Below are 12,778 nucleotides of genomic sequence, written 5' to 3'. Positions count from 1 at the left end.
TTATCCTGTTGACTTCGATGGAACTTATTACCCTTACGAAACTTATGTTTATGATTATGAGAAGGCCCATTATTCTGTGATGGTTGAAAAGCTAATTGCATAGTTTCAATAGTTTCACGATGCATCCTATACTCTTCTTGGGCACACACAGCTATGAGGTCATTCAAATTCCATTTATCCCGCTGAGCATTGTAAGCAATCTTAAACTGATTAAACTTACTAGGAAGGCTATTCAAAACATGATAGACCAGGAAAGGCTCCGCAATGGGAATGTCAAGAGCCTTTAGCTTAGATGATATATTTATCATTTTCATGACATGCTCCCTAACACCACTTGTACCATCATATTTTATGCTCATCAATTTATCCATCAGATCCTCAGTTTCGACTTTATCAGACTCAATAATTTTTTCTCCTATGGCATCCATAAAACTTTTGGCATTTTCATTATCGGGGATGGCGCCTAGAATAGAATCGGATATCGATCGCTTAATAACTTTCAAACAGATTTTGTTAGCCCTTTCCCATTTTTCATACTCGGCTACATGTTCAACAGTACTTTTATCTGTGGGTTTCTCAAGTTTTTTCTCCATTGCAAAATCCAAGCCCAAAAGACCAAGTGTTATTTCTACATCTCGTTTCCATCTCACATAGTTATTTCCAGTCAAGGTTTCAATAGCAGACAATTGGTTTGAAAGAGATGAGGCATTAAAAACTGTGGAAACATAAAATATCACACTCAATATCATCCAAACGTAATGCATGCAATCAAATGGATGATGTAATATCCAACTAATTAATATGAGCTATTAATTAGATAATCTGTAATTTAAATCGAAACATATGAATTTTATTACGGTAAGAGCCTAGGTGCATCATCATAAAGTCACATTTGGGTCGACAATACAACATGCTATAAGATACTCTTAAAACACATCATGTAGCTAGTTAACAAAATTACACTGATTTTCGAAACACCAACACTTTCGGGTAGAAGGAAATTTCTAAATCAAAATAAGCTCGTTAACTATTTTATGCCATTTTCCAAAAATATTACATATAATAATACCTTTGGGCAAAATATTACATACAATAAATCAAAATTGTTGCTCAAAAATATATATTTTTTTATTGTAGAGAAAATCGAATAAATAATAATGAGTTGCCACTTTGGCAGCTACTACCTATTTTTATTTCAAAATATTTCTCTTTGTGAGAAAAATAAGGATCGTCTCAAATTCCATAAAAACTCAATCACAAAACAATAATTACGCAACAAATTATAATCATTAATTGATGAAATAAAAAAATTCATATGTGATTGAGAGACGAAATTGACAACAAAATTTCAAAAAATGAAATTTAAATGCATAAATAATGACAATATTTACATATACAATTTAATGAAAAATATAAAAGTCGTCAATCAAATTATTATTATTATATTTTAATCGGGTCAATTATCAAATAAAGTTTTGATTGGGTCAAAATTAAAATTTTAGGTTCAAAACTTTAAAGGTTCAAATTAAAAGCCCCTTGAAAAAATTATATCTTGCACCTAGATTTAAAAATTAAAAACAGGTCCTTCACTTTCTAAAATTACAAGACAGGTCCTTTATTTAAAATTGCAAATGGGCCCTTAAATGATAATTGCAACTGGGGGCTCGAAACTAAATTATTTGCAATTGGAGCCCCCGTCTCCACTTGGCCTGTTTTTGCAGAAAGAAACATTTTTTTTTTTTTTTTGCTTTCTGCGGCGCCGACAGTACCCAGCGTTGCTGCCTCTGAGGCAACAGCAACCGGCGGCGTTTGCAATAGCGTCGACTTCGTCCAATTTTTTTATTTATTATTTATTATTTTTTTATTTATTTTTGATAATCACCATTGGCAAAAAACCCACACACAAATTCAATTGAAGATTCATTCCTCATTGAGTTCCCATAATAGATAAATATTCACAGATCAAATAAATACACCCAAGATCAATTATCCCTTTTTTCTTCAAACTCTTTGGTCCATTTAAAATCTGTTTCATAATTATTGAGGCAAAAGGCAGATGATGGACTTTGATTTTGTGGCTTATTCAAGATGGTATTTGACGTTTTGAATTCTAATATAACCGAAAGAAGTGCAAGCAATCATATGGCGGTGTGAGTTTTGGGTTTTGCAGTGCTAATGCATACAGTGTATATGCATTTTGTGCATGTATCTAGAATAAATGTAATTATGAGGAAGATAATAACTCTGCTTTCTCAAATTGTCAGAAAAAAATAACAATATAAAAGGCCAACTTTTTGATTATTCGGGCAGAAAAACGAGAAAACATATTGTTTTATTAGGAATTCTAATCTCAGCACAAACGCTCTGATACCAATTGTTAATTTTAATTGTAATTATACTAAGAATCAAGAATTACCATATAATAAATAGATAAAAACAAATTCATACCTGCGGAAGGTTGATCTCAATAATAATCGTAATTGTATTAGCAGCAAGATCTTCCCTTCCTTACTCCTCACAAAGTATTAGCTATCAATGGGGCAAACTAATAAAAACATATGGAGAGGAGAATGGACCTAACCTTTTATATAGGAAATAACTTGAGCCGTCTCATTACGACTAGAATTCTAATTAGGGTTTTATTTCCGGCCTACATACTTAAAATTACCATATCATATTAATTACAACATGTAAGGTGTAAAATACTCAATTGATCACTTAATAAATTTTGCCGAAACACAAATATCATTATGAGTCATATATTTAACCCGTAAAATTTTACAATCGAATGTGAAGCCTACATATGGAATTATTAATTATTCCAAAAAAAATTTCCCCCTCTTCTCTTTCTCTGTCTTCCATACATACACCAATTTGTAAACCACAGTGCATTACTCAAGTCCTAAAGGGAGATTCTTTTGACTTTGCCTATTTTAGAGTCTGCTATACTTTGTGCACCCTATTCTGGCTACTTAGTTGAGCATGTAGGATAATTTAATATTTTAAATCATCAAGCAATATAGGAATTAAAGCGGAAGTGTACCTGAATCAGACATGGTTCATGCAATAATTAATTTCGCGATATGGTCTTCCAAATCTACACGCAATCTCCTTTTCCTTTCTGTGATGGGATGCAGTAGAGAATGAATAATACGTGCGTGTGATCTGGGGACCATAATCTATTTATATAGGGACGCCTTTTGACCTAATTCGACCCATCATAGAATTAGGACTTGGGCCCGGTCTTTACACATATGTAAATCCACACTTTAATTGGATACATTAAAACCCAAAATCGAAACCTTATTAGATCACTTTAATTGGGCTCAACCGAATTCGATAGCCTATAATTTAATACACAATTATTCACACATATAAGTCCATCTATTGATTAAAAAATTCTTACAATCTCCCACTTGGGCTATATGTGTCACCTTATAATTGTGCATTAAACATAACCTTATGAGTACTCAAAATTTTGCTATCATTACCGAATATATTCCCAAACAATCCCGTCCATCAATCATATCAACATAGGATCAAAGCGGCTTTCGCTATTTTCACGTAGCTAAACTCATCAATGGTCACGTATATCAATATAACCGAATGACATGGATCAAGCATGAATGTGTAGCATGGAAATTACATGTAATGTGATTTGTAACATGCTTATTTCCAACTGGTCCACCTTAATACCTTAGTGAGATCATTTTAAACAAGTTCAGAGATAATAAAACAAAAACTTTATAACCGAAAATAACTTTAACTTTAAACGGTATCCAAAATAACAGTACATATATCCAATATGAAAAGTAAAAATACAAACTCCCACTGAAACTAAATATTCTCAAGAGACATTATACCCATATGAGCAGTGTGCTCATGAAAGATCTTGGGTATCAATCCCTTAGTAAGCGGATCCGCAACCATGGAGTTTGTCCCAATATGCTCTATTGACACATGTCCACTCTGAACTCTTTCTTTAACAGCCAGGAACTGGATCGCTATATGTTTTGACTTTTGTCGAGCTCCTGTTGTTATTAGAATACAACACTGCTGGTTTATTTTCACAAAATATTTTAAGTGGTCTTTCTATATTGTCCACAATGCGCAGCCCAGTGACAAAATTACGCATCCATATTCCATGATTTGATGCCTCATAACACGCTATAAACTCCGCTGCCATGGTGGAAGTAGCTATAAGTGTCTGCATACCACTCTTCCATGAAACAACACCTCCAGCAAGCAAGTAAATATAGCCTGAAGTGGATCTCCTAATATCTTGGCATCCTACGAAATCAGAATCAGAATAACCGATGATCTCCAACTAATTTGACCTCCTATATGTGAGCATGTAGTCTTTTGTTCTCTGTAAATACCTCATGACCCGTTTGGCTGCTTTCCAATGATCCATTCCCGGGTTACTTGAATATCTCCCTAGCACTCCAACAATGTACGCTATATCCGGACGCGTACAAACTTGAGCATACATCAGACTCCCTATAGCTGAGGAATAAGAAATCTTTTGCATTTCTTTAATTTTCAAGTTATTTTTAGGGTACTGACTTAAGCTGAACTTGTCTCCTTTAGCCAGAGGGGTGTCACATGATTTACAATCTTGTATGCCATATCTTTTAAGTACCTTTTCGATATAGCTCTTTTGTGATAATTCAAAAATACCCCAAGAACGATCTTGGTGTATCTGAATTTCTAATACAAAAGAGGCGTCACCAAGATCTTTCATCTCAAAATTCTTTGATAGAAATCTCTTGGTTTCGTACAATAAGCCTATATCGTTGCTGGCAAGCAGTATGTCATCGACATATAAAACCAGAAAAATATACTTACTCCCACTGAACTTGTGGTATATACAATCATCGACCAAATTCATCTCAAAATCAAATGAGATGATCACCTGATGAAACTTGTAATATCATTGACGAGACGTCTGTTTGAGTCCATAGATGGATTTCTTTAATTTACAAACCATTTGCTTTGTATCGTCCGATACAAAGTTTTCTGGTTGTACCATATAAATTGTTTCATCAATGTCACCATTGAGAAACGTTGTCTTAACATCCATCTGATGTAGCTCAAGATCAAAATGCGCTACCAATGCCATAATAGTCCTGAAAAAGTCTTTCGAAGAAACCGGAGAGAAAGTCTCTTTATAATCGATGTTTTCTTTCTGTGTAAAGCCCTTTGCGACAAGACAAGCCTTATACATCTCTACATCATCTTTCGAATCCCTCTTGATCTTAAATATTCATTTGCAACCAATGGGTTTCGCACCTTCAGGCAATGGAACGAGGTCCCATACGTCATTGTCCTTCATGGATTTTATCTCTTCATTCATAGCATCGAGCCACTTTTGAGAATTAGAACTTTCCATGGCTTGACGGAAGTTAATCGGATCATCTTCCACCATTCCAATGTCAACTTCATGTTCTTGGAGAAATACGATGTAATCATTTGAAACCGCACTTTTCCTCTCTCTAGTGGATCTTCTTAATGGTATTGGTTCTTGAGGCTGTAGAGTTTGTTCTTCTGGAACAATTTGTTGATCTTGAGAGGGAGGTATGACATTGTCTTGTCCAGAGTTGCTTCTTGAACAATATTAGGGATAGAAACCTGATTATTGTCAATGGCAATTGGAGGAATTTCAACATATTCCTCCTCAAAGACAAAGCATGTAACCCTTTCTCCCCTCATAAACTCAACATCCTCAAAGAACCGAGCATTTCTTGTCTAGAAAATTGCCTTAGTTGTGGGATCATAAAACTTGTAACCCCTGGACCTTTCAGAATATCCAATAAAATAGCAAATGATGGTCCTTGCGTCTAGTTTCTTTTCATTTGGCTTATAGGGCCTTACCTCAACGTGACACCCCCAAATATGTATATGCTTCAAACTAGGCTTCTTGCCCATCCAAAACTCATATGAGGTTTTGTCAGTGGCCTTAGTTGGAACTCTGTTGAGTATATAAGCTGCGGTCTTTAATGCTTCACCCCAGAGAGATTCTGGTAAGGTAGAATGACTAATCATACTCCTCACCATGTCCTTAAGCGTTCTATTTCGTCTCTCAACAACACCATTCATAGTAGGCGAACCCGACATAGTGTACCGTGGGACGATACTGCATTCCTCTAGGAATTTAGCAAATGGTCCTGGACGTTGTTCACCTGAACCATCATATCTGCCATAGTATTCACCCCCACGGTCAGATCTGACGCTTTTAATCCTTTTGCCGAGTTGGTTATCAACTTCAACTTTATAGTTTTTGAACATATCCAGTGACTGTGATTTTTCATGAATGAGATATACGTAGCCGTATCTTGAAAAATCGTTTATGAACGTTACAAAATATTGTCGACCATTCCAAGAACCCATAGGGAATGGTCAACAAATATCCGTATTTATAAGTTCTAAGACGTTTGAAATCCTATTGGCTTGAAATCTTCTTTTATTGGTTTATTTTCCTTTTATACAATTGACACACAAATCATAATCTGTGAAGTCGAGGGGTCGAGAATCTCTTCAGACACAAGTCTCTCAATTCTCCTTTTGGAGATATGACCTAATCTCTTGTGCCACAACGAGGCAGAATTCTCATTGGTTAATTTTCACTTTACACCTCGAGTACTCACATGCAAGGTTTCATTATAAGAAGTAATTGTATCAATTGAATAAAGATTATCGTAACCTGATAAAAAACCGGAACCGACTAATTTTGAATCATGAAACAAATTAAATTTTCCACTTCCAAATGAACAAGTATAACCAAATTTGTCCAAAACGGAAATAGAAATCAAATTCTGTCTAAAAGACGGTACAATAAATGTCTCTACAAGATCCAAATAAAATCCAATTTTTAACAATAATCTAAATTTTCCTATTGACTCTACTTCCATTCTTTTGCCGTTGTCAGCATAGATGTATCTTTCACCATCACTTGGTTTTCGACAACTCAGGCAACCCTGCCTAGACATACTGATGTGAGTTGTTGCACCAGAATCTATCCACCATGTATGTCTAGGTATCGAAGTTAAATTAACTCAGAACAAACCAAATGAAGAAGAATACCTTTCTTTACACGCCATACTTGGTAATTGGTGCAATTCTTCTTCTTATGACCTGTAACTCCATAGATTTCTTTTGCGATGCCGTACCCGCAGCTTCCTTATTAATCTTCCTTTTCTTGTTCCTTTTGTCCTTAGAGGTGGTGGTCAAATGAGCACTTTCTGTCTTCTCATGTTTCAGTCTTTCTTCTTCCTGGACACAGTGTGAGATGAGCTCATTAAGGGACCATAAGTCCTTTTGACAGTTGTAACGCACCTTGAATTGACTGAAATGTGCCGGAAGAGATATCAGAACCAAGTGCACTAACAATTCTTTAAATAAATCCAACTTGAGTGTCTTTAGTTTTGAAGCAATGTGAGACATTTCCATAATGTACTCTCGAATGTTTCCTTTCCCTTTATACCTTATTGAGATAAGGTTTGCCAAAAGTGTACTTATTTCAACCTTTTCATTCTTGGCAAATCTCTTCTCAAGGTCCTCAAGGAAACCCTTAGCCGTAGTCACCTTATCGGACATGGTGCCCCGGAATGCTTCTGGAATAGCACGCTTCATGACCATTAAGCTTATGCGGTTCGATCGTTCCCACTTTTCCATCTCCCTCTTGTCATCAGAGGTACTCTTATCAGTAAGTGCAGCAGGTTGATCGACCTGTAAAGCAAGGTCCAGGTCCATTACTCCGAGAACAATCATCACATTCTTTTGCCATGCCCAGAAGTTTGTGCCATTTAGTATTGGAATTGAATTGATGCTAGTAGAGATATTAGCAGCAGAACCTGAAACTGAATTAGAGAACGTTTATTATGAATTGCTCACATGAATATCTTTAATATGCAAATAATAATAATCTCAAATAGTGGTAGGGCCCATCACAAGGTACCAAGTACAACATCAATATCTAGTATTTGGACATAGATATTGACTTGTAAGCAGTACTCTTGACGTAGTGATCAAATATTGACGATAAAACAACGTGTCAATCAATAAACCTTTCTTTGGACCGATTTATTAATCACACATTAAACCAAATAATCGTCACACGTTTATCACCACAAGTGCACGTATATTCGACTAAATATTGACATTCCTTTGGGCCGACCAATATTCCCATGAATAATATATGCACAAACATTTTTTAATATTTTAAGTTAGTCAATTTTTACTGGAGAGGTTGCTTTGGCAACATGTTGCTTTAATTAACCACCTTTCGAATATTATATCTCTTAAAAGAGTCCTTAGTACCAAAATTTGAGAAAGAGAATCACCAATTTTGCATATTTTGATTAGTTTTAAACTTTAGGGGCCTTAGAATTAATAATTCAAAACTTTAAGGGGGCAAAATTAATTAATTCCAAACTTTAGGGGTTGCAATTAATAAACCTGAACCTTTAGGGACCATAATTAATTAATTCAATACTTTAGAGTATCAATTAGAACAAATTTTAAAACTTTAGGGGCCAAAATTGACCAATTCAAAACTTTAGGGATGAAATTTTAAAAATTTGAAACTTTAGGGGTCAATTTGAATTAATTATGAACTTAGGGGGCCAATTTGAATTAATAATTAAATTTTGAGGGTTTTAATTACAAAATTCAAAACTTTAATTGCCCGAATTAGTTAATTTTAAACCTTAGGGACTGAATTATTAAATCCAAAACTTAAAGGCCCAAATCTTAATATAACTTAAAGGTAGGGACTGAAACCTTAATTTTATAACCCTAACCTTAATTGCAATAAAGGACCTCAAATCATCTAATTTACAAAAGAACCCCTCGCCCCCAAAGTCCAGAAAACTGAAAAACCTAAACAAATTTTCTTTCTTCTCCGGCTGGTACTGCCTGCACAATGGCGCCGACGTAGCAGCAGCGCCAGGCGCTTCACTGTTTGGCAGCAGCGCGAGCTGCTGCTGTTTTGCAGCAGCTGTGTTGCTGCAAGAGGCCAGCGGCAGTGCTGCTGCTATTTTGCAGCAGCCGTGCTGCTGCGAGAGGTCGGCGGCACTGCCTCCGGCAGCCTTCATATATATATAATTTTTTTTATCAAACTGTACAGAAATTTGAATTTCCAAAATCCTAAATCCAAAACCATAACCATAACCTGAATTCTTTTCATCTATTAATCCGAATAATGAAAGATAATAAAAAATATACCGAATGGTTTTCAAATTCAACAAAACTAAATTCAAAGCTTTCAAATCTGAAAACTTTATAAAATATTGTAAGAACCAAACTAAATTTTTTGATTCTCAATGATTCAACATGAAAAGACTCTGATATTACTTGTAAGATAATTTAATACTTTAAATAACCGGATCTTTCATGTTAAATCATCAAGAAATAGAGGAATTAAAGCGGAAGTGTACCTGAATCAGACATGGTTAATGCAATAATGAATTTCACGGTATAGTCTTTCAAATCTACACGCAGTCTCCTTTTTCTCTCTATGATGGGATGTAGTAGAGAATGAACAATACGTGCGTGTGATTTGGGGACCATAACCTATTTATATAGGGATGCCCTTTGACCTAATTCGGCTCATCATAGAATTAGGACTTGGACCTGGTCTCTACACATATATAAACTCACACTTTAATTGGATACATTAAAACCCAAAATCGAAACCTTATTAGATCACTTTAATTGAGCTCAACCGAATTCGATAGCCTGTAATTTAACACAATTATTCACACATATAAGCCTATCTATTGATTAAAAAATCCTTACAGAGCAAACCATCCGTTACTCTGTTATCTATTTCGCCGGTCTAGTAGAGAGGTCTTGACTCACCGAAGTTTAGATTGAGGCCTCAATTGAGTAGCATCTGGAAAGAAGCCATTTTTCCAGGTGCATGGATGATCTGGACAGCAAGGAATAATGCCATTTTCAAACGTCTGATCACTCCCATTCAAACAAGCCTGGTGTTGGTTAATAGGGCTATAAGACCATCTCCAATCGTACAGCAAATTTGGTATAAAAACCACTCCAATAGCATACCGGGTTTGGTGTAAAATTTGTTGAATGAACAGTGTTATTCATTTAAACCAAATTTGGTGTAATTCATTATTCTTCATTTTGCCTATCTATATTCCTTTTGACATAAAATTTGACATTTAGAGCATCTCTAATGGTTACACCAAATTCTGTACAACCATCGGAGAGGTTACACCAAATTGCACCAAGCTACACCAAATTTAGTGCGACCATTGGAATTTTTTTTTTTTTAACACGGGCACCATGAAGAACTTGGTGGCCGATATGCTAGTCTCTTGAGAAAATTCGATATTATGGAGAGATCAGGACCAACTCCCAAATTTTTATGATTTTATTAGTTCAGTGGTGGCCACTGGCCACTACTGAAACAGGTGAAAGTAATCACTGACAAGTCAGCTAAACGAAATCTGAGACTAACTGGGTGTAATTGTGTTTACAGAGATTGTAAAGGATTTTTTAAAGGCTGCTTTGCCGTTCCTCTGGGTTTTTTGGGCTTTCAAGGCAGAGTTGTGGGCGCAGTGCAACATGCTTGGTGGAAGTGATGGTGCAATTTAGTTTTGGGCTTTCCTATAGATTGGACGATCTCTGTGCTTTAGGCACTATACTGAGGAAAGGGACTCTCAAATTTGGGACCACACATATGGAAGAGGCAGTGGGAACTAGGACCTCGGAACATGAGACTAGGCCCCCTATTTTGTACAAATTAAAATCTTTAAATCAAAGTCAACAACTAACTTTAACCACGCATTTTATTAGAATTCACAACTTTTTAACCATATTTTTTATCAACTTTTATCAAAATCTATTAAAAACTTGATTTTAAACCCCACCAAACAATGACTAGAATAGAAATCAGATGAAATTCAGATATCACGGATCATAGTGCAACTAATTTTAGACATTTCATACAATGTTTGTTCTATCAGGTAGCCGGGAAGCCCCGGTAACACTTGACCACTCCCAATCATAAAACCTTTTGAATCTCACCGTTGTTGGTGAAGATAACTACGACAGCCAAAATTATATAGCCATTGTGACATTACATAGCCATTTATTTTATGCATTCAATGCCACACTCCATATAAGGGACTTGTGCTAATGCACGTTTGGTGCAAAACAATACAGTACTCAATCAAACAACGAAAAATTCTAAACTCTTGTATATACAGAGCTTAGAAGAAGGAACGCTTAGCAGGAGGTCGACCTACGGCCCTCATCAAGTTGGCAATTTCAAGAATCCTAGCCACTTTTGTACCTCTTTTGGCCTCAGCTGATGCTCTTTTTTCCACTGATTTTCTGTGTGCTTTTGCTATATCATTCTGCATTTTCTCAAGGGCTTTTGCTCTTTTCTCTTCCAACTTCCTCTGCAAAATGAAAGATTCCAAATCAATAGATTGACAGATGTTGTATTTTAATAAATTACAAAAAAAAGCCAGAAATAAATTGGTTTTTGTACCTCAACTTTCTTCATCCAAGAAGTTGCCTTCTGCACTTCCTCACTTTCCAAACCAGTTATCACAGCATCCTCCCTCTTAAACCTATTATTAATTTTCGCTATCTTTGCATTCTGCCATGCATTAATCTTCGATTCCACCTCTTCTTTCTTCACACTCTGCACCGACACTTCCCTTTGACTACCTGTGAAGACAATATTTAAATGAATATATAAAATCATCACTATCTAACAACTTAAACTTTTAATTGAGACTGAGTTTGATAACATGATACTAGAGCTACGCGAAAATATATTCCGGTCTGGAAAATAAGTTTTAATCGAATACATGTAGCAGCATCTTTTTGACGTCTAAGAGCTAGGCTCTTATACGAGATGGTTAAAATTACCGTGTGGCGATTGCACGGGGACGGAAATATCGAGAGGATTATTATCAGGCACGATTGCCAAAGGGTTGGTTTCCTCCGGCACTTCCTCTCGGATCCTCCCCAAGTTGTTCCCACTATTCGCCACCATGGGAACGTCGTTTTCCGGGCGGCTATTGCTGTTTCCAATTGAGGATCCGGCAAGAACTAGAGCATTGAATTCTCTACTCATGGTGGTGAAATTTTCACTTTCAGTACTGCTGGCCGTGGACAGATTTGATGATCTGTGGCTACCCGTTTCCCAAGCAATTTCTCTCCGAGGGGGTGGTGGCTGTAGGCTAGATGGGGTCAGTGCATGGATTTCTCTAATATGTTCGTCTTGATCATTGTCTTCTTCACTGTTCCAGCTTGTGCTGGCTATGGCTCTTTGATTGTTCATCACAGGAAAATGTTGTTATAGTTCGATCCACGGTCGAGTAATCAAAAAGTTGCAATAGGACAAGGGAGAAGAGAAGGGGTGAAGAACGAAAGGAGCAATTAAGAAGTTGCAATCAGGTTTACAATCATGGTGTGATCAAGAAATACGAGCCATACATTTCTCGCAATACTATAGGAGAGTTCAAACTCTGTAAATTGATTGCTGACAACGTTGATAAATATCATAATTGATGGTCAAAGTCTTGAATTTTCTTTTTAATATATGCAATTATTGGCCCCTATTTTCTTGTTAATTAAGGTTGGATACATTTTAAGAAGAAGTTTTATTTGAGGATCTATTCATTAAAGAGAAAATCCTCCAAATTGGGGATGGCACAAAGCCCAGTTCCGAATGTTATGAAATTTCCTAATTAGTTGAGAAATTGCAAACAAAGAAAAACATGATCCTTATCCAGAA

General features: G+C 35.9%; 1 protein-coding gene across 1 annotated transcript; it reads right to left on the bottom strand.

Moving 5' to 3' along the window:
* Positions 1–10,906: 10,906 nt before the first annotated feature.
* Positions 10,907–12,531, bottom strand: LOC111392755 (remorin 4.1-like). Its single transcript, XM_023018150.1, has 3 exons — positions 11,908–12,531; positions 11,522–11,703; positions 10,907–11,429 (listed from the first exon to the last, which is right to left on the bottom strand). Exons 1-3 carry the CDS (start codon positions 12,320–12,322, stop codon positions 11,238–11,240), a joined length of 789 nt encoding a protein of 262 aa, XP_022873918.1. The 5' UTR covers positions 12,323–12,531; the 3' UTR covers positions 10,907–11,237.
* Between the last annotated feature and the right edge of the window lie 247 nt (positions 12,532–12,778).

The sequence above is a fragment of the Olea europaea genome, unplaced genomic scaffold (genome assembly GCF_002742605.1).
Source record: "Olea europaea var. sylvestris unplaced genomic scaffold, O_europaea_v1 scaffold973, whole genome shotgun sequence".
In the NCBI taxonomy this organism is placed as follows: domain Eukaryota; kingdom Viridiplantae; phylum Streptophyta; class Magnoliopsida; order Lamiales; family Oleaceae; genus Olea; species Olea europaea.
The sequence above is the reverse complement of the archived record's forward strand: the minus strand, read 5'-3'. Positions and strand labels throughout refer to the sequence as shown.

What these genes read in the sequence shown, in the direction of transcription:
- LOC111392755 (XM_023018150.1), bottom strand. Translation starts at nt 12,322, where the DNA reads ATGAACAATCAAAGAGCCATAGCCAGCACAAGCTGGAACAGTGAAGAA. An exon ending in CCCCGTGCAATCGCCACACG is followed by an intron (nt 11,704 to 11,907) that starts GTAATTTTAACC and finishes TTGTCTTCACAG; the next exon opens with GTAGTCAAAGGGAAGTGTCG. An exon ending in CTTGGATGAAGAAAGTTGAG is followed by an intron (nt 11,430 to 11,521) that starts GTACAAAAACCA and finishes TTCATTTTGCAG; the next exon opens with AGGAAGTTGGAAGAGAAAAG.